This window comes from Strix uralensis, chromosome 4 (assembly GCF_047716275.1).
Source record: "Strix uralensis isolate ZFMK-TIS-50842 chromosome 4, bStrUra1, whole genome shotgun sequence".
NCBI lineage: Eukaryota > Metazoa > Chordata > Aves > Strigiformes > Strigidae > Strix > Strix uralensis.
In genome coordinates, this window is record NC_133975.1 from 103,690,520 (window position 1) to 103,713,463 (window position 22,944).

At 40.9% G+C, this 22,944-nt stretch overlaps 1 protein-coding gene across 2 annotated transcripts in view; it reads left to right on the forward strand.

The window, feature by feature from the left end:
- The first annotated feature begins 235 nt into the window (after positions 1–235).
- Positions 236–22,944, forward strand: part of NPAS3 (neuronal PAS domain protein 3) — a 623,184-nt gene continuing 600,475 nt past the window's right edge. The window contains exon 1 of one of the 2 annotated variants that reach the window (XM_074868268.1): positions 236–558. In XM_074868268.1, coding sequence (XP_074724369.1) covers positions 401–558 — 158 coding nt within the window. In that variant the 5' untranslated portion in view covers positions 236–400. Of the gene's footprint in view, positions 559–4,340; positions 4,554–22,944 lie in introns of those variants that run through there. The other variant, XM_074868269.1, reaches the window with a different exon arrangement.

Below are 22,944 nucleotides of genomic sequence, written 5' to 3' on the forward strand. Positions count from 1 at the left end.
GCGCCCCCCTCTCTCCTCCCTGTCCCTCCTCAGCTTGGATTTTTCTCTTCTACAGCTCCAGTGGTATTAGACATACCTTTTTTTTTTTCTTTTTTTTTTGTAGCTTTGCTATTCCACCCTCCCCCCCCCCCCCCCCCCCCCCGCCCCCCCCCCCCCCCAATCATCACGCGTTGCATGTTTGCAGTTCGGTAAAATCCCCCCCCCCCCTTACCCCCAGCCCCCCCAAACTCCTCTCCATCGCAGCCCAGCAGCTCACATCAAAGAGCCCTTCCTCACTCCCAGCGGCCGCCACTCACTAATGGGATTGCAGCGTGCCTGGCTCTGCTGCTGCAGCCGCCGGAGGGAGAGTCGCTGCTGCTGCACCTCTTCGCCGAGACTAGCCGGGTGCTGAGCCGCGGGGATGATCAGGATCTTCCCGGATTTCAGCGTGCAGGTGACGGCGGCGGCGGCCGGCGGGGCGGCCGGGGGGGTGCCGGCGGCGCCGGGCATGGGGCGAGCCGGCGCCGCGGCCAACGGCAACCCGCAAAACGTCCAGGGCATCACCTCCTACCAACAACGGTGAGCACCGAGTGGGAGAGGGCTGTGCGGCTCTTCTCGAGGCTCCCTCACTTGCTTTTTCTTTGTGCTTTGTGTTTCTTTGTTTTCTTTTTTTTTTTTTTTTTTTTTAATCTCTCCTTGTTGTTTGTCGGGGGAGGGCTTGGTTGGAGGGGAGGGTTTTTTCTTTTTTTTTTTTTTTCTTTTTTTAAATACAGCATCTTTTAAAATGCACTGAGAAGTAAACACATTCTCCTAGTTTTGTCTTGGATGAGCTGGAAAGCAACAATAGGAAAAAAAAAAAAAAAAAAGAAAAAAAAAAAAGTGAGACCCCGGCAGCTTAGCTTGGCTGCTGCAAAGTTTGGGATCCCGTCCGCTCATCCTTTCTAAAGAGGAATTTCTCAATGTCAATGCCTTGTGCAAATCCCAGTGTGTGGCAGCCAGGGGGATAATTGATCATGGTATGCTGATTGATAATTTGCTTTCAACCAAGAAAAAGAACAATTTTCACTTGGGGTTGCACACTTGCAATTCCACATAGTAGTTTTAACAGTATTATCATGTCACCTGTTACCACAGGGAAATATAGCACGAAACCCTAAGTATACTCAGCACTGTTATTTTTTCATCTTAAATGCATTCTAATGCAAATGCAGGAAATTCACAGAGAGCGCCTTTAGGAAGCAAGCGTAGAAAGTTGGCAGTAAGTCATAATGAAGTTTAAAGACCTTCCCCATTTCCCCTAACAATTCATCGATATGTGCTGATACTAACGTGAAGCTTAATTAATTACCTGACACGTCTTTGTGTTTCTACGAGGCAAAACGTGAAGTTTGAATCTGTTAGTTTTCGCTATCAGAAGCTTACAACCGAAGCTGAATCCTCAAAAAAAAGTAGATGACAACAGATAAATGTAGGCAGAAATCGGAGCAAAACGTTTACATTTCTCTAAATGCAATAAAAATGGCACTGTCCCAAGTATCTTGCTTTCCACTATTTCATTAAATTAAATACTGAGAAAAATGTGGTATAATCTCAAATATCCAAACTAAATATCTCTATGATGTAAAAGAAAAAAAAAAATCACAGGAAGTTTCAGTGTAATATTTCAAACTTAACTGGCTTAGGAGCCAGATTTAGATAATCGACCATTGCCTGTTTTGTTGTTCAGCAACTTTGAGTTGCTTCCTATAGTTTTGGAAAACACATGATGTATTTTCCATTTGATGCCCATGATAGACAACGTTTGGTGGTAACTTTTGTAGGTTTTATTAAATGAAAAATTAATAGGAAGCTGATACTCCTGAAATAATCCCTGATGATGCCTAAGCAATTTCTTAGCTGAGAAACATTTGAAACTAAGTACGAGTCTTGTTTTGCTCAAGCAAACACACCAATTTTTCATATATTAAAAAAAAAAAGCAAGCTTGAATGTGAGAGATATAAAGAACGGATTAAAGTTTATTTCCTTTCATGGTTTCTGTATGATTTTTGTCACTTATAAAATATTTAAATTACAATGGAAACTGACGGACACTTTAACGAGGAAGTACAGGCAGCAATCACAATAGTTTAGTCTGTGAAGTGGGGAAGTCAAGGGTCAGAAATGTCAGATTGGCTTTTAGACAAATGAAAGAGACCTCTGGAGACTTTAAGTTAAACAGAAATATATAGACAAGGCAGCATGCCATTTTTTTCGTACTTCGCGTTTAATGGTTTGATTATGTCAGTCTGTAATCAGGAAGAAGTTAAAAAAGCAATACTTCTCTGACAAACTAACACCTCTAATCCAAATAGTGCTTAGCAGACATCCAAGTACTTTGACTAACAGGAATCCAGACCAGTCTGGATGTCTCGCACACTAACCTAACAAGGGGAAACATTTTTGCACTTCTTCCAAATTTTGGCTATATATTATCGACAAAACAGCGTGCTTTACGTAGAACGATTTTTCTTCGTGCTCTCTGGAAACTCTTAAAATATAGCAGACACCGACAGCTTCTTATGCTATTGCAAAAGCCGAGGTGACACCTGTTAACTTTTTTTTTTTTTTTTTTTTCTTTTCCCCCCTTTTTGGAGGCGAGGAGAGAGATTTGCCGGCAGGGAACGGCATGTGGTACTTTCTAGACCCCCCTCTCTCCAGTTCTTCATCTCCACCTGCACCCCCGGCCGCCTCCCGCCGCCCCGGCAGCGCGGCTAGCCCCGGGGTGCCGCCGCCGTGGGGTGGCGGGACCCGGGGCCAGGCGGCCGCCATCCCGCCTGCGGCGGCTGCGCACGTGCGCAACGGCCGCGCGGAGGCCGCACGTGCGCAGCGCGGGGAGGGCAGCGGCTCCCCCCTCCATCCCATCCCTCCCCCACCCCGCCATCCATCCCATCCCGTCCCGTCCCGTCCTGTCCTGTCCCGTCCCCGGGGCTCCGCGGGCGGTCCGGGCCGCTCCGCGCAAAGTTACGTCGGTGCGGTTGCCTCCTGCGGGAAGAAACACTCCGGCCTCGGTGCGAGGCCGACGCCCCGCAGCCAAACTTCCAGGTGCTTCGCTAACTTCTTCCCCATCGGCGGTCCCCTGCGGCTCACGCGCGCTCACCCCCCATTCCCCCCCCCCAACTTTTGGAGTTGTCGCGGAAACGTTTCTCGTGAATAAATCCCCGCCACTTTCGGGGCTTGCTCCTTTCCCCAAGGAAGCCCGCTAGCTTTTCCCTGGGAGCGGGATCAGGCCCAGGAGCTGCACTTCCAAGGCAGCAGCAGAGCTGCCACAAAGTTACCTTGGAGATGGAAAGCTTTTAGCGAAGGAGTGATTTCTCCTTTAAAAGCTCTCAGCGCTCGGGTTTTCCCGACGTCCTGGAAGGAACAATTAAGGTAGCGGTTTCTTTTCCCCGCTCCTTTATTTCGTGATTAGTTTCATAATCTCCAATAAACCAGCGTGAAGTGCTACACCCTCTCCCCGCCGAGCGGGCCATCACTCTCGTTAGCGTTTCCAGCATTACGCCCTTCATTCCGCCCGCACCTAGCGGGTGCTCTCAGGACGTGCGGCCACATTCTCGGAGGGGACCGGGGGGTGCCCCCGCGTCCCCGCGGGCGGGCCCCAGGCAGCCCCGCGTCCGGCCCTGCGGGCCGCCGGGCGCTCGCCTCCCCCCGGCCCGGGCCCGTCCTCCGCCGTGGGAGCCCACGGGGGACACGCCGCCCGGGCGCGGTGCGCCCCCGCAGAGTTGCCTGTCCGCCCGCCTCCCTCCCTCAGCCCCTCTTCCCCGCTGGAGCCCAGGCTCCGAGGAGGAAAGTGTGCGAAACTGCAACTGAGTGGCGTTGTTGCGCCGGCGGCGGAGGCTGTGTCCCCTGCACGCAGAGTGGGAGCGGAGCTGGGGAAGCAGCTGGAAAATGCCCAGAAATACTTTCACAGCGGTCAAGCCCGGAGATCCCTGACTCCCCTCCTTCCCTCCCCCGCCCCCGCCCCGCTAGTCCCATGGCCTGGCGCCCCGCGTAGCCCGGTCCGCGGGCGAGGGGGTGCGAGTGTGGGTGTGCGCTGGGTGTGCGTGCGTGTGTGTGTGCGTGTGTGTGTGTGTGCCGCACCTGCCGGGCGATGCCAGCGGCCGGGCTGCCCGCCGGGGCTGCGCCGCGGCTCGCTCCCCCCGCCGCCGCCGCCGCCGCCGCCGCCGCCGCCGGCCGCCGCCGCTGCCTGCGCTGGGCATGTCTCTGGGGCCGGCGGGGCCCCGGCTCCCTCCGCTCCTCGGCTTATGGACGGCGGCAGCGGCTGCAGCAGCGCTAGCAAGCAAGCGAGCGAGCGAGCAACCTGCACCAGGACTGCGCGGAGGAGTGGGAGCCCGCGATGCTTTGGCCTCAGTACTTTTCCTTAGCCTGTCTGGCTAAGCAGGGCCATTGCTGCCGCCGCTGCTGCTGCTAGACACACAACACACACCAACATCAGGAGGGGGAAAAGTAAGGGAGAGAGGAGAAAAAAAAAAAAAAATCCCAGGAAGATGGCGCCCACCAAGCCAAGCTTTCAGCAGGATCCTTCCAGGCGAGAACGGTAACACTTTCTCTTTATTGAACCTGCAGCAGCAGCAGCCGCAGCAGCGCCGGGCCGTGCCGTGCCGCCGCCGCCGGGGGCCGGGGCTGGCTGCCATGCCGGGGTGGGGGGACCTGCCGCCGGCACCCGCTGCTCGCACAGCCGGGCACCGGGAGTTCCTCCTCGTGCGTACCGCCAGCCGCACGCGCACACACACACACACACGCACACACAGACACAGACACAGACACACACACACACACACACACAGGGCGAGCCGCGCAGCAGCAGCCCCGCTCCGGCAGCCGCACCGCCGCGGCTTCCCGGAGCCGGTGCTTGGCGGGGCGCGTTGGCGAGCGGGCGTGTGTGTGTGTGTGTGTGTGTGCGCGCGCGGAGGCGGGAGGCCCCCCCCGGGCGGCCCTCGGCGGCTCCGGGGGCGGCGGGGCGCCGCGCCAGGCCCGGCTTGCCGGGCGGAGGGGCCGGCCCCGCCGGTGCGGTTCAAGTGCGGCTAGGCCGGAGCGGGGGGGCCGCGCCGCCGGCTGCGCCCGCGGGGCTGCCCGGCCCGGCCCGGCCCCCCCCCTGCTCCGCCGCTGCCGCCGCCGGGCGGGCCGCGGGTGCCGGCGCCCCCCGGGGCGGGCCGAGCGGAGCCGGTGCGCGGGCGGGCGGGGAGGCGGTGCGGCGGTGCGCGGGGCCCGCGGCGGGAGGCGGGGGCGGGCGGGGGGGGGGCGTGGGGGGGTTGCACTCCCCCCGTTTGCTTCTCGGCCCGCCGCCTGCCCCGTATACTTTCGTCGGGGGAGAGTGCTCCTCGCAATTAATCTGCTCTGCTGGTGACACGAATTGCCCGTAGCGGATTTGTTCTAGTAAAGTGAATCTTTCTAGAAGTGACTGGTAGGAAACAAGAGTACAAGTTCATGTGATGTTACTTTGTGATTCTTACAAAAGTATTCAAAGCTCCATTGCTGCACTGCGATGAGATGTATGCCCAGAAGGAGAGCAGCCAGAGGGTTTGGGGTGGGCACCCCCCGTCACTTCAGAGTTACAAGTGAACTTGAGGGTAAGGGGTGAGGAAGGTTCCTGGTTAGCTGTAAAAACGGAATTTAACATTTAGACAGCTTTTCAAAGTAGCTAGGTCATGTGTTACTCAGTTTATATTTCACAGCACAAGTAAGTCTGAAAAATATTTAAACAAAAATAAAGTCTAGGGAATCGGGCTCATTTTAATCTTAATTTCAAACATATTTTTTAGTATGATCAGCATTTCTGGTACAACTTCCAAAACCCACAGATTTTATCTAAATAGCTATGCCATTTTTCCTAAGGAAGCAGACTGCCCGGTATCAGAAAACCCTACATTTCATATTCGCCGCTGAAGTGTTACTGCGGCTGTGTTAGATGCATTAGTATTAACTGTTGCACTTTGACAAGGCTATATTGATATGTAGCAGAATTTGGAGATACGTATAATGGGAAAACAGTGCATCCTCAGAAGTCAATGACTTAACTTACAGATTTTCATCTTCAACTATAAATATTTTTTAAATCTCCATTTCAGTGCCTGCAAAGGCGTTTCTACTGTGTTAATAACACTTCTAGCAGCAGGCTTTTCTCCTGCAGAGTTCTTTGTTGGAAAAACAATTTGTATCAATAAGTCCTGTCCCCCCCCCCCCCAACACACAATTCGGCTGTCTTCTTTCTGAGAATGGTACTGTATTAGTGCTAAGTGTATTTGCCAGGATAGCTTCAGTAATCTCTCCAGCAGAAGCATATTTGTGTGCCATTTTGGGAATTTCTCTGAGATAGGAATCTTGAAGATAGAATTAATTTCTAGGGGAAACTTCATAGCCTGTGCATGAGTGCTTTCTTTATCACCTGTCTCCATTTGGCATTCGGAGAAGGTAAATCAAAGTGCGCGATTTGTTATTCTGCTCCACTTGAGAGCTGAACTAAATAACACTTGGTCTGAAATTCTGATTGAAGTTGTAGGAGGATATACTGTATTTAATTTAATGCCCTTTAATAGCATCTTCTTGTTCAGCTCTGATGCTGTCATTTTAAAGGTTGGATCGGAGTAGTTTTTCCCTGTAGGGAGTGGGAGGAGTAATCATTTCAGGGGAAAAAAGTAGTCTAAATTTCTAGAACACTAATAGCCACAAACTTGCCCTAGTGTCCAAGCAGTTGGTTTTTGCCCTTAGGGTTCACTTTATCATCACTCTTTACAATGCTCTGAACAGTTTTAGGTACAAATATCACATGTAGAAGTTGATGACAATTTTTGTAACAGAAATAACTGCGATCTGTTTGTTCTTCAAAAAAAAGTTTTGGAGAATGTCGATCAATGCTTCAATAAGCAGGCACTTATGTACATTTTATTAAAAGTTATGTAATGTGCTCCTGAAGTCTTGCATGTAACTGTTTATTTAAGCTGTCTTTGTACGCATCCTTTCAGCTTTCTGAGCCAAGTTTTTTGAAATACAGGCACGTATCAGTTACTTAAGGGGTTTTGTAGTCTCTTCTTAGTTACTACTTCAGTAAACTAGTTCTCAAGATTAAGAATCTTGTAAGTGAACTTTGTGTACATTCTGTGTTTAGTCTTCACTTCAACAGCTTTTAGGTAGCTTGTGTTATATTTTTTCAAGCCAGAGGTTAGTGATTACAAAACAAATGTAAAAAGTAGTAGCTTCTGATGCAACCAAGCACTTGAATTGTTTTGAAACTTTTTCCACCTGTTTAGGTTTTTTAAAGAATGTTTGAAAAGTAACACACTTGTATTTGTTAGGTTTTCTTTTAAACTATGAGTGTTAGCAAATTCTACAGTTACAATAGCAGTTTAGGACTGTTCAGTTGTGTGGATATATAACCAAGAAAATTAAATACACAGAAGTGTCATGCATATAATATGCCAGCATTGATTTGTAAAGCATATCATAATATCACAGTGCTATTGGTTTAAAGTGAAAGAGAAAAAAACCCTTTATTTTGGCATTTCTTTCTAGAGCATGAGCTTAAACATAGCAGTGATAAATGATGATATGCATTGTCTAACACTTGCTTTTATATAAATAGCTCCAGAAGATTGCTTAAATGATAATCGAAAATATGAAATAGGGTGGCCTTCATATCACAAGGCCAAGGGTCTACAAATGGAAAAACTGAAATAATGAAATATTTCCAAGGCAACAGACTGTCAACAAGAACAGTAATGCATGGGCATATCATAAAGCTACCAGAGAGGATATTAGATCTTATAGCTCTAGAGCCAGGAGTTATAATGACCTTTATTAAATAGAGCCCTCCCACATTACAACAATCTTTCCGATTTCTGATTTATGGATTAGCAGTCATACTACTCTTCATAATTTGAAACATTCTCCCACCATATTTGATTTGCTGCATTTTTCTCCACTGGAATCATACATTATTTAGAGCTTACACGAGAGTATTGATCAACAAAAGTTATATTACATATTTTCAGTAACTAATGGGATTCTGAATAACAGGGTTTTGTCTGCAGCACTGTTTCTACATTCTTCACAGCACAACTGATTTTTTTCTTACAACTTATATCCAGTTAGCTTGTTTTGTACCAATTTAATGGCATTATATTCTAATGCTATAAGTTATAAATAATTAGAGAGTTTTGTTAACAGATTAATACAGCACCCAGAACCATAGGTATTTTTAAGGGCATATCAGGATATATTGTCAATATCCATCTCCTTTTATTAGTGTCTTACTTGAATTTCGGAGTCTAATATATTGGCAGTTTCAAATCACATTTGTTTGAAACTTGGCACACAAGTTGCCAGCCCAGATGGGAATTTTACTGCGAGAGTGATGTAAAACAGTTGTTGAAAATTGACATTCTAGGCATAAGTTTCAGCAGCATCCTTCCTAAAAAGTACAATGTTTAAATAAATGTTTGTTTCATAAAATGATCTTTATAACAATACCCTCTTTATTGCTAAATCTTTTTAAGATAAGAATTTTGAATAGCTGATACGGACCATGAAAACTAACTGTTACCATTTTATTAACATTTTGGGATTGATTCTGCTCCCATTGAGGTCAGTAAGATGAAATTGTTTTACAAACATGGCAGAATTTCATTTGATATCAATTAAGTAATTGGGTTTTTTGAATTTAGTGTTATGAGACCGTTTCCTGAAATCTCATCTCATGTGAATAAACCTTATATTCAGTCAGTCCATCAGATTCATTTTGTGTTGTTGTCACTAGAGGCTCTTGCAGGTGTAAAAGCACCTTATGTGAGATGAGATTTCAGCATTAGTCACATTGTTTCAAAATGAATCAAGCGAACTTGTCCTGCAGGATGTCAGCCTGGAAATTTGGTTTTATATTTTAAACATAAGATATTTTTAAGGTACATAGCCAAGACTTTGCATTTGCGCCCCAGTCATCTGTTTCTTTGGTTGGTTGGTTTGTTTGTTTATGCTTAATGTTTGGTCTATTTTTTTTTTTTTTAAAGAAGTTGCTAAAGATTTATGGCCATGAGAGGAAATATTTTGAAAATTCATTTCATAATAATTGCATTTTTTCAGAAGAGGCAATTTCTTTCTATGTAATATTTATAAGGCTACTGCGTGTTATCTTTAACATACAAAGTCCCATTAGTGCGAATGAGGTGCGTGACTTTTTGTTTAATAGGACTTTGCATAATAAGGATAATTTGTAATAATACTGCATTTTTCTGCATAAGAAGATGTGCTATAGTAAGAATATAATGGTTGCTGCCATGTCTTATATGACTAGAGCATTGTTCTGTGACTAGCTCGAGCAGTAGTTTTGCAATACACAAAGTCCTAGTCAAATGAATAGGACTGTTGTGCCATTGATTTGAACAGGACTTCGAGTAGTAAAAATATTCATTAATTTTGTATGCTATAGTAGCATATTACACAGGACAGAGAAGGTATGTTAACGGTAGGACAGTATTTGTGTCTGTAACTTGGCAGGACTGGACCCTGTCTTTGGGAGAGTATTGGGTTTGAGTTTTACCTTAATCTTTAGAAAAGTCCCAAATGAAATTATGCGTATAATTAAAGTATACTACAGAGAATCACAAGCAAGGATAATAGTACTTTTACCATATAATTCAATAGATGTGAATTTGTTCTCAGTGAGATCACAGTGACAAACTTTATCGTACTTAGTGGGAGGAGGAGTGAACTTTGCATCTGTGTATTATTATAAAACACGGAAGTCTTGAGATTCTCAAGTAAAAATGTAGCAGTCCTCAAGGAGATTCTGGTCTCAGCCTGCTGCAGCTAGATACTGAGAGTTATGCCAGCCCTTACCCAGCGCTCTGCATGCAGGCGAGAGTCAGGCACATTAAAGAACAAGTGATATGTAAGCAAGAATTTGAAAGAGATTACCGAAAGCAGAGTTTTGAAGATTTGTTACAGAATATTTTCCTAGCCTTTCTTATATGTTGCATTTTGGACTTTCACTCTTTGGCCATATCTTGTCATTTGTCTGTTCTAGGGAACTTCTCACTGATGTCATACAATGTCTGAAGAAGACTTTAATATTAATACTGAGTATTTCTGTAGATATGTTTCTTTATATAGCTTAGTGTGCTTCAAAAGGCCTGTAAACACTGTTCTACACGTTTTACTGATGAGATAGTTATGCACAAAAGATTTTTGAGAACTAGCAGAAGTGGCAGAAGATGTCAATGTTAGCACTGGGAATGAAATTCCAGCCCCCATTTTGACTGTGTATTCAAAGATTAGACTGCCTTCGTTAGAGGGATTTACATTTCTTTTACAGGCAAAACCTCCTCTGAAATAAAGTGCTTTCAGAGAATGGCTTGATTGCAATTTAAAATTAGCTGTTAGCTTGATATATAATAGAAGTTCAACACTTACGTTAAATAATTTAAGTGGAAAAGTACTGTTCCATTACCTGCAGGCATGTTAGGTTTACATATGTATATAGTGAATTTACAGGATATACTCTGAATAATATGTGTGTATGTAATCTACAATAATGTCCCTGGGGCTTGGATTTTCTGAAGAGCCTATTGGATTTAGGCATCCAACACACACTGCATTTCAGTGAAATATGGGCACCTAAATCCTATAAGCCCCTTTTAAAATACTTGCCTGGGAATTTTGTCCCCAACAGGAATTTAGGACAGGCTTCATTACACATTACATTGTTTTAAACTGAATTTTATTGAGTAATGAATAGTCTTTGAAAATAATTTTGGATTAAATCTTAAAGGGTTATAGTTTTGCTCGAATTTAGGTACAGAACTGTTATATTTATGTTGGGGGGATTTTTTTTTCCTCTTGCTTATGCGTCATGTTTGAAAGTCATGTGCAAATTCACATTATGATCAGTTTACTCACAGCCTAGGCTTATAGGAGTTAGGTGGCCCAGAATCGTCCTGCCAAGGCTGTAATTCATTTAGCAAAAGTATAACGTACCAAATTTTAGAAGAACGCTTGTTAGAAAGCTGTTTTTTCTTAAGAGATGATGGGAGGCCGAATTTGTTACTTAGTGGGAAAAAAAATGTAAGTGGGCAGTCTTCACAGGTCAAGGTTGAGGTCAATAGAAAGAACTAAGTGACTGAATCTGTACAGTGCTGGCAGTGGGATTAAAACAGAAAAAAAGTCTTAAAAAAAGAGAATAGTTGCCAGTGGTACGTATCCTTCAACCTTCACAGCTGCAAAAAAAAGTAGCTGATTTTATTTGTCTGACTGTAGTTAGATGTAGGATTGGCATGTTTGCTTCACCTTTGCATAAATTACTAACAGTATGGACAGGAGGTTCTCAAAAAAACTGCACTGTAAAAAAACAAAACTGTTTTCTCTCAGTAAGTAACAAATAGAAGGTGAACATAAAAAGAGAAACAAATGCTTTGGGCTAATTTATTTGTTCATTCTTTCTGAGTTGCTGTTCAGTTTTACAACAAAACTTGCATTTCTTGTGGAAAATCAAAAGTACAGTAATTTTTTTCAACGGCTGAATGAGCTAGATAAATGGTACTCAAGTAGCAGTGTTTGAAGGATCCAAGTAGTTTACTAAAGTATCTTAATTAATTGGATGTTCACTTTAATAGTGAGGTTTCCTGTTTGTAGTCAGTGCTCTGTAATGAGAACATATATTTGATACGTAAATGAAATATATGATTTCAGAAGGCCCATTTTTATTCGAGATTTATTTTTATTAAACAACTGTTTCGGATCAACAAACAACAAGAAATAAATGGAGGCGACAGAAAATACAGACTTGAGATGAGAAGCATGATAGAAAAGATGCAGCAAATTCCAGATCTTTCAAACATATATGCTGTTCCTTTTATCAGTCACCCTACTTACACTTAAATTTTGAAACTAAGAGTTGATGTCTTTCCTGTTATTCCTTTGTTAACAGGAAGAAAAATGCTTCTCTACAGAATTGCGATTTGGAAACTGTTATTCCATGCTTTTTGAGGGCAGTTTTTCGAATTCTGTTTTTGTATCACTTCTCAAGACCAGAATAGGGGACCACAGGATGTAGCAAACACTGCAAATTCCCTCTTCTTCCCCTCAAAATTATTTGACATACTGAACGTGCATCTTTAGGAACACCCAGTATTTAGATTCTGGATTTAGAAATCCTTTCAGAGTGATGACTTTTTAAAAAATTGATTATTAATGGTTTTGTGATACTACTGCAAAAAGTATTTAAGTCCTATTCATTACTTATATTTTTCTTGTGGCAATTATCATATATTACAATATTTGTTTGATCAAATAGGAACAAACCCCAAAATGATTAAGGGAAAAAGTGTCTTTTAACTGACAGAGAATGGCAGAATATTCCACCTGAAAAGCAAAATTAGAATTATTCTATATTTATTCTGCTTTTTACTAATTGTGAGGAAAACTTTAAAAGATTTTCCAGTGACTTGTATACATGTATACTGGAAAGTGTAGGCATATGTTGTATGTTAGATTAACACAGTATATGTATTTGCTTAAAAGGAAATAATGCTAGTTGATTGTCTTCAGCAAGCTATAAATGTCTTACTTTAGATAAAGTTAAATGTAAATACATGCATTGGAATGGCGATTTTTTTTCCTCTAATGCTGTGAGGGAAAAGTAGGCTCATCCTTTTTTTTTGCACATTTTTATTGTTCTGTGTAAATGTAATTTGTTAATCCTGTGAAATTTGTCATAGATAAATTTGCTTGGATTATCTTGTCACCACCGTATCTGCATTCTTTTGTTCATTGCTTATTCATAATTTAACAGTCTGGCAGTGAGCCTTTTTGGGATGCTCACAAAAGATATATGACCTCTACCAGCTGCTACTATAACCTGCAGAATGCACAGCAAGACATTAGAAACGTGAGGATTCCTCTACTGATTAAAGTGCTCTTCATTTAAACAGTCTGTTCATAAGAATCTCAGGAATCTTTGTGGATAGCAGTTTTGATTTTTCTTTTCTCACAAAATTAGTTCTAACATTTTTTTTTCTCCCGAGTGGGAAAACTAACATTGAATCTTAAGATGGTGGTGCTTTGCTTTCAGATGGACTAATGGAAATTAAATCCCTCATTATATATGCACATGTATACATAAGTGTGCATGTGCATATACACATTTGCATATATCTCTATCTATGCATGTATATATATGTATTTCCTGCAATTTTACAGTGGGAGAAATTAGTGCCCATGTATGTTATTTTAAAACTAACTCTTCTATTAGGATATTTTTCAGCACATATTATTATCCAGTACTAATTTACAGAAGAGTTGTCTGATTTAACCCTGCTTTAGCCCCAGTATCTTACAGATTGTATTGTGTAAATACTCGATATTATACAGTACACGAAAGACATTAAATAGAATGTTACTTGAAGTGTAACAACATTTTAGATTTTCATTATTCTCCCGATTCAGTTTAGCATATAAATTTTTTCCCCTTTTTACTTTTTTTTCTTTTTATCTGCAGATCAGCTTGTGAGTAATGGCTAGTTTTTACCTCCCCTTTGTGCTGGCACATGATTATAGTTCAAAATAATTCATTGCTAATCCATGCAGTATTGGTTCATCTCCATCACTCTGTTTTGTGATTAGAGCCTCAGGCCTGTAAGAATGTCCTTCTGCACAGTTTTCTATCCTGATTTTCTTTGACTGGAACCCATATTTTAAATAGTTCTGTCATTACTGTTCACCTAACAAACCTTTTGCATTTTTTTCAAAAAGGTATCAATTACAAGAAATTAATATTTTGGTGGTGTTACTTTTCAAGGGTTTATGAAAAATACTTGTTTTCCACTGCAGTAAGTCTCCAACAGTGGTATATATAAGTCTTGGTTCATCTCAGCCGATGATGGAAATCTGACTTGAGTTTCTCATTTTTCCTTAGCAGTCTGAATTTCGTGTGTACTTATTTACATTAGGTGCCTCAAGAAGTCCAGGATCTTAAAAAGAAACACTGTGTCTTTTTTAAACAGACTATAGTAGAATAGTAATTACAATCTTGTCAGTTTTAACACAATATTTCAAACATGGCTGATGTAAAGTAAAGCTGACGGAGGAACTTTTAAAATATATAGGGCCTGATCCTACTATGATCACTCTGGTTGAAGTCAATGTTTATTGGGTCAGATATGAACTGATACCACATTAGAGCTGGGCTTATATGATATAATGATATTGTACCTTGATCAGATTTAATTTTAATATTTCCAGATTATGAAGTGAAACCATCATTTTATTTCACATCAAATAATGCTAGTTTTATGAGAAGGTCATCTAAAAGATTTTTCAAGACTTTGTTTCAGCATTGAGTAGTCCTGTGTTCCTTTTAATAATTACTTTCATCTCATTGTAGCCGTGTGTTTGAAAGTGTAGGTCAATAAGGATGATCGCATTCAGAATTTCATGATCTGTGTAGTGGAACAAATTGAAAGCAAAGCCTGTATCAATCACTGTGAAGGGAGGGTTAATTGTTACTGCTTCTCAAGCCTCTGGACAGATAAACCAGTAATGAAATACTTATTGCTCTGATATGTGAATGGTTAAGGATGAAACAATGGAAACAGAAGCAGTCTTCAAAGATAACAAAAAAAAGCAAAGAAAAAAGAATAATCTGGACTAAAGTAAGATACCGTATATACTGTGTATTAACATTTTTAAAGTAATTTTTTTAAAATCTAATATAGCCTTCTAGTAATGATGTAAGACAGCAGAATGTATTAGGTTTCTAAAGCGAACATGAAATATGAATTTAAAAGCTTTTATTATGCAAACAATTTAAAATGGTTTACATAAAGTCTGGACCTTAGGTAAAAGTAACATTTCTAGCATTAAGTGTTTTCTTTTCTTTTCTTTGTTTTTCATTTGTGGTACCGTTAAGTGGGATTTTTATTCTTTCTTTAAAAGCACAGCTGTATTTACTAAATCGAGTATGTTTTGTTTTCTTGTGAAGTCGTTTTAAAGCATTTTGTCTACAGCCAACCGGGACTCTAACCGAGTGTTTAAAGATAGAAGCAGCAAAATAAAAATGAGTGCAAAAACAAATTATGATATTACAGTAAACATTTAACTATTTCTAGAATGTGAACTTAACATTTTAAACATCTGTTAGTTACTTATATGTTGAAATATATGCAAAAATATTTAGCCAAATTGAAGTCTTAGGCCCATGACAATCATCTCAACACAGTGGGTAGTTCTGAAAATTAATGAGAATGATAATACTGTAAAGACTGTTCCAGAGTTTGCCCAAATTCATTATCTAAGACTCTTGTTAAGAACATCTCAAAGAATTTTAACCAGGAAAATATATTAATGGTTCAAAAGCATTTTTCAAAACGGTGATTTATAAAAGTATAATGGAATTATATATGCAAGAGCTATAGTTAGAAACACAAACAACACAGGAGCAGCACATTATGAAGGAACATTTTCCAACAGCTAGGGTACTTGGCTTTGATTTTGTCCATAGGTGTCAAGCTTTCTTTATTGATTTATAAATATATTTTGGGATAGAGGAAATTAAAAAGTGAAGGCAACTCACAAAAAATCTATTTTTGACTCCTTGTTAGTTACTTAATGAGGCCTATAGCTGCTTAAAAGCTAAGTAAAGTAATTAATAATTTTAGAACTGGTGTAAACGTCTTTTAGACAATTGAAAAGCACTTTTAGGAGGAAGGGTGATGAGACACATCTTTAGATTTCTCTTCAGAATGTTAAGAATTTCCTGTTGCCTGTTTCCTGATGGAATTGACGCAGCTGTGTATCATATGGAATGAAAGAGGAACCGAGTGCCTGACTTTGTTTTATGCAAGTCCTTTATTTAAGAAAATGTATGTGTTGATTTTGCCTTTTTTTTTAACAGATAGCTGATACGAATGCTATACACAAAATTGTCCAAGTGGGGGCTTATTATAATTAATTTATCTATTTTCTAAGGGACAGAAAATTTTAGTAACTAAATATATTAGTTAAGAATGCTCTTTTTTTTTTCTGTGTGCAATGAGAAAGCAGAATGCTTGGAAGATTACAATGTCATTTCCATTTGTATTTTCAGAAGTCACTGATATATAGAGGCATGTGTGAGTATGTATATATATGCATGTGTAATTGTTGGAAAACAAATCAGTTTATAGAGTTTCTTACTCATTTTGGCTGTTGTGCGATCTTTAGCACATCTACAAAACAGTTTTCATGGGAGATGTGAGTGCAAAATAGAGAGGAATGGGAGGATCCAAAATAATTTTTGAACAGTGATTTTGATCTAGACTGTCCTACTTCATGGACAGATTCTTTGAAGACAATTCAGGGTGGGAAACTGTATTAATTAAATTTTTCAGTAGTTTCCTTCCATGGTGAGAGAAAGCTTAGCAGAAGCAGCTAACCTGGTTAACTGATCTGGAATGGATGAAGAAAAGGAGATGCAGATCTGTAGCAGGGGGGCCACCCTTCCACTTGTAGCCCAGTTCCTGGTAGAGTGAGGAGCTGTGTCTCATAAAGTTGTGTAATACTCCATTCCAGTTGGAATTCATACTCCCTCAGTCAGTATTAACTTCTGCTCTGAAGGCTGTATAAGGCACATTCAGTTGCTATACAAAAAGCCCTTGACATTGCAATCACATGAGTAAGGCAGCTTCTTAGCATCATACTGTAGCCCTGTGCTACTGTAAGAGGAGCAAGTACAAATGCAGAGTGCATGGCAGGGATGGGCAGTAGTGCTAAGGGCATGGTAAAAGGCAGAGCACAGGTGTATGCGACTAAGCGGGGTGATCCCATTGGGTTGCTTCTGAGACTGTCTCTCCATGCAAGATGCAGACTTCTAAATCTTTATATGAATTGCACTTTAAATCTTGCGCTTTGATCCTTTCAACCTGTCAGTCATCTGTGAAAACAGTTGACCATGTCCCTGTTATTTTTGCCCTGTGACTTCCTGGCAAATGTCCACATTCTGCTGGTTTTGGGTACTTAGATCACTTTTTCAGTGCATCCTTTGGAAGATCTTTCTCATTTACTATCCAGCTTTGTGGGGGAGTTCTGCAACGTGTTGTCTCTCAGCCGCCCCCTTTTTTTCCTGTATTCTGCTCTTCATCTTTGCATAATCTTATGTGGAAACACAATTTAAGTATCATCTCTTTGCAGATGATTCATAGGCTCATGGTATTTGTATCATCTCAGTGAAAATGTAGTCTTGCTTCTCTGTCATCTCCTCCTTTATTGCCCAGCTTAGACTCCCTTAGTCAAAACAGATCTCCTAGGGTTCTTTCCAAACCTTCCATCTACTTTTTGGGAAAACACTGCCATATTGTCTGTTAGGGCAGGTCTGTAATTTGGCAGTCTCACTGATACAGATCTCTCCCTCATATCTTAGCAATTAAAAAGGCAAATAGAGTCTTTCATATTAGTAGGAAAGAAATAGAAAAACAAACAGAAAATGTGAACATTGATATAATTATGCCAATCCATAAATCCACAGTGTGTGCAATCTATGTATTGTCTGTACTTTTGTTATCATAATTTCAAAATGATACTGTAGTTTGAGATAAGGGCATGAAGTCTGTTGAGATATACGGAAGGAGTCTTGTCACAGTAAAAGTCAAATAAAGTAAAATACTTCATCTTGGAAAAGAGATGACTGAGGGGAATCGGCTGTAACATCATGTGAGGCCTCAGGCAGGCAATCAGGGAACAATTATTCATGAACTCTAATATAATGAGAACAAGCAAACATCCTGTGAAATTCTCAAGAAAGTTTTAAAACATTTTAACAGAAGGGTTTATTTGTTTTTGTTGTTTTTAGGGCGTTTTTGTGTACTCCATTTCTCCTCCCCCCCCCCCCCCCCCCCCCATAACATGCAATTGAATAGTGGAATTCCTTGCCAAAGGATGTTTTAGAGGTCAGAATATTAACAGGTTCAAAAATGGATCAGGCATTACTCTATTATGTCTCTGAGGAGCTATTAAATGTGATGGTGATGATGCAACTCAACTTCAGGAAGTTTTTACACAGCTGATTGCTGGATGCTGGCGTGGAATATCATGGAAAGGAACACTCTTTCTGTGCTATATTTTTTTTACTGACCTAGTATAACTGTTTTGTTTTTTCTTAAGTTCTTTGCAGACTACATCTAAGTCTTGCGGGCTTTTTCTGCCTAACATCCCTTCTGTAGGTGTTTTCCTGCCTACTCTTCAGTTAAATGCTCATCCTCACTACCATTGAGGATTATTCTTTCTCCAGTCATATCTGTCAGGAATCCTCTTACAGAGATCATTTTCAGAGTGACAGACTGTCAGTCTGACCATGTCTTTTTATATCCCCACTGGCCTCCCTTCTCTGGTGCATGAAATATTAGTAACTTGCCCTCAGTTTCAAGTCTTCCTTCACCCAGCTGTATCTTACCATTTCTCTTTGTCAAGGTTTTCCTTCAAGTTATAACACCAGCCCTGTTGCCCATTTACTGTATTTGCAAGCATGCATTTGTTTGATACCTTATGCTTGGACTAGTACCCCTTTGTAACCTCACCTTTGGAGTTCATCTCTCTTCCCAAGATGTTCCGTACCTGAAGTGCCTACAAAAGCATGACACCATTGAGCTACTTGTAACAAGATATCACTTCTTGTGATGCTAGCTGCTGTTGCCTTATTGTTTCTAAATAGTTTCCTATATCTTATCTGATACTTGCACTGTAAGACTTTGGGGGCTAGGGACAGGGACTTTGCCCTTTGTCACCTAGTGCATGTGTTAGTACTACAGCTAGAGCTGTTAATCTGAATATTGTTGTCAATTAAAATAAAATAAAATCCTATATTACCAATATTTTTTTTACTTTGTGCTTGGTTGATCTGGAATGCTGAATGCCTGTAAGAGGAAGTGATGTCTTTTAAGTGTGTTGGGGTGTGAAAAGATTTTATGAAATTCAGAGGAGATGGGACAAGTTAATGGCTGAGAAATCCACTGAATGTTACTAAATATCTATCTGAGGAAGTGCCTACACTGAAAATGACTGGAGACTGTGGGTGCATATCATATATGTTGTCACTGTTGTTATGGTGTTCCTTGCAACTGCTTTTGGGTATTGTTGGAGATGGGGTACAGGAAACTAGTCTGACCCAGTACACCTGTTCTTACATTGTTGCGTAGGATGTTTCTGGAAGCTGTAGCAAGTCTCTTTGGTGATTCTCTCCTAGAAAACTGTTGGAGAGAACGGCCTCAGCTAAGTAGTTTTGGCTAGGATAATTTTCAGCACATTTCATGAATGGATATGAGATGTGTCACAGCTTAATTACACTGCTCCATAATGTATTTTTGTCTCATGTTGATATGACTAAGAAAGACCTTATTGGGACTTAATGGACAAGGTGTCATCCCATATGATGCCTTGGAAAAAAATAAAAAAAGGAGTTCCTGCTTTGAAGAGCTCGTAATTTTAATTGCTGTTTATTTTTCATTTGTTGGAAAAGGTTTTCTGTAACGTAGTAGTTAATTTTGCACTCATATTTGAAGTTTGATTTTTTTACCATCAAGCAAAGTGCATATTAAACAGGCTGAATTCAGCAAAATTAAATGCTAAATATTTTTTTGCTTGGTGAAACCCCAATGGCATAAAATTAATTGCGGTGATGACTTGAACATTGCAATGAACATGTGTGAACTTCAGTATGTATTATACTTTTAAACTGGGATGCAATCTCTTTTATACATGATAACAGTAAACAAAACCAACTAGCAGTGATATGGACATTAGTTTAAAGGACATATAGTCGAAATTTATCTTGATAACTTTTGTCAAAGGTATGTAATATCAGTCCCCATATAATTCCCATATTTATGTCATTTTTGGAGAAAGAACTGATTCATAATAACTGTTTTAATAAATATGTAAGTTTGCATATTAGCAGAGATAGTTATGGTGTGTGTGAATGTAATTAATTATATACACAAGTATTTGAAGTCACATTTTGCTGTTGTATCAGTGTAGACTTGGTGCTATTACAAAGGCTTCAGATTTATTGAGGTGGCAGCAGGTATACAGGTAACTCGTCATAAGTTCCTCTAGCTTGAAATAATTCCTCTCATGCTGATTTGTTTAAGGAAGGGGAGGGGAAAAAGAAATTGGTTGTGGAATGTTGTACATCAGAAGGCTGGTATCCATACCTGATTGTATGGAGATCTGATAATCAGGTCTTGAATCAGGAGGAGAGATTTGGAGAGTTACAGGAGGGGAAATTGAAACTGAAATGCCCCCATTTCCCTAGGTCCTTGAGAGGGAAAATGCTGCTGGTATTCTAGAAAAACAATGTACTAATATCACTGTGTAGAGTAGACTTCTGAATGAGCTAAATACAGCTTAGAAGCCTAAAGGAATGTTTTGGAAGCAGAGCGAAAGGAAGCTTGATTTGTTTCACATCATATTTGGAAGAGGAGGAAACAACCTGGTTAATTTTCAGGTTTGAATGTGTATCAGTCTTGAAGAGGGCCTGGGTTTACAGTATGATGTCATGAGAGGCTTAGGCTATGACTTGCTTCAAATCACAGAATAGCTGAGGTTAGCAGGGACCTCTGGACATGAGCTAGTCCAACCGCCCCTGCTGAATCAGGGTCACTTAGAGCAGATTGTCCAGGACTGTGTCCAGTTAGGTTTTGAGTATCTCCATGAATGGAGATTCCACAGTGTCTCTGACCAGCATGTAGTGTTTGACCTCATGACAAAAAAGGTTTTCCTAATATTTAATTGGGGTTTCCTGCATTTCAGCTTTTGTCTTTGCCTCTTGTCCCACAACTGCACACCTCTGCAAAGGGTCTGGCTCCATCTTCTTTGTAATGTTCCACTAGATGAGAGGTCTCTTTCAGCTGCTGTTCTTATGTCTGAACAAGCCCCATTCTTTCAGCCTCTCCTGGTGCATTATGTAATGCAGTCCTCTATGTGTCTTGGTGGCTTTCTGCAGTGGCTTGCCTCCAGTATGTCCCTGTGTTTCCTGTACTGGAGAACCCCAGAGTGGACTCGGTACTTCTGATGCAATCTTGCAAGTGTTGGAAAGAGAGGGGCACCTGCTGCGTACAGTCTAGTTAATATAGCTCAGTATGCAGTTGGCCTTGTTTGCTGCAAGGCTGCACACTGATAAGGTCCACCACAGTCCTAAGATCTGAGGTTTCTTGTGGAGTAGACCAGCTCTAAAATTGTAGAGCCTTCCAACAGGAAGCACTAATTTTGTGGAGTTCATCAGTGGAATATAATAAATTTGAATGAGAACTTTGCAACAAAAATGCTAAGGGTAGGTCAGTAACATCAGTGATTTTGGATGGCTGAAGAAACTGATTAAAGAATACACCACAGCAGATGGTGATGTTTGTTAAATGTGATACTAAATATTGTGCTATTGAGTATTTTGAGTTTAAGGGATAGAAATTCACCTGCAATGAAACAGTGGGAATCAACATCTAGGACAGAAAGATTGAATCAGATTATTATAAAATGTTTGGGGCCATAATAGATATAAATGTTATGGCTGTAGCAGTCCATAGCAGTGAGCATCAGTTATTTTCTAGAGGGAAAAATCCCAGGAAGTTACTAATCAGGATTCTTGTTTTATATCCAATATCCAAAAGGATGCAAATGTATTCTGGGAACTGTGGAATTCTGTTTGTACCTCTTATACTTAACATTGTGGACCAGATTAATCAGAAATGGAAGCATGCTACAGACATTCATTAGCATCAGTGGTTGAGGCTGAAATAAGCATCCGCTTTTTTTTTTTGTTTTATTTTTTAAATTGCTCATAAGCTGTGCCTTGAGCATCAATAGCTCTCCTGCCACTTGAGGTTTTTTTTATAGTTACTACATGTATATCCATGGGTATTCTGGAAGAAACCAAGGAAGTCAGTTCTATATTGCAGGCGATTGGTAATTTGACATGAGAATTTCTCAGTGGTCCACTGACACTGGATCTTGATGAAGGAGATGCTGGAAATGGACAGTTAGCAGTAGGAAGAAAAGTTTTATTTCCGTAAGAAATGGGTGCATGAGAAAACTGCAAATAACTTTTAAAAACTCATGGAAGTTGCAGCTAGTGACATTTGGGTTAGCTATGTCTGATGCATCTCTAAGAGATAAGTGATGCTTCAAGAATGAAAAAAATAGGATTAAATATTAAACTTCCCCTTCATGGTGCAGGAATGTTTTACATCCACATTGGCAGTATAGAAATGCACAAAATAAAGTGAACTGGATGAATAATTTTTAACAACTGCTTCCAGACACTAACAAAGAGCTCCCGTGAACATCCAGCGCTTTAAAGACTGATTTTCTAACCAGTGTTGCAGCTCATGTTGATGATGATTATTGACCTGGAAATAGTATTATTACAGGAAAAGAAATCCTTGTTCTGTGGGAGCAGCAAGCTGCTGCAGAAATACTGCTCAAATGGGCAGCATAGAGTTTCAAATATTATTTATAAGGGAAGCATTTTGTTCTTGAAGTGGATCATAAAGGATTACACTGACTGCAGAACACGAAAGACCACTACTCATATAATTAGGTGAAGTTTTACTCTGCCGTCATATGATTTCACTGTTCAGCATAAAACATGTTATAACGCCTGCATGCCTGGTGCTTGTTTCTGTCCTTACAGTTGAAGCTTTTGTGTGGGAGGGCAGAGGGCTGAAAAGAAAGAAATTCTCAGGGAAAGCTGACCTTGGTGAATAAGGCAATGTCTTCATGAAAAAGAGACAGTGTTTACTAAGACACTGGACTTCTTCATTTGTGGAGCAGAGGATCCCAAATGGAATCCCTGAGGTGAAGGGCTACCTTCTTCTAAGTAAAAGTATTATGGAGTATTAGAGAGTTGTACAGAGCTGCACAGCTTTTTCTGGAAGGACCAGATCAGAGGTACTGAAAATTTATTCCTGTAACCTGAT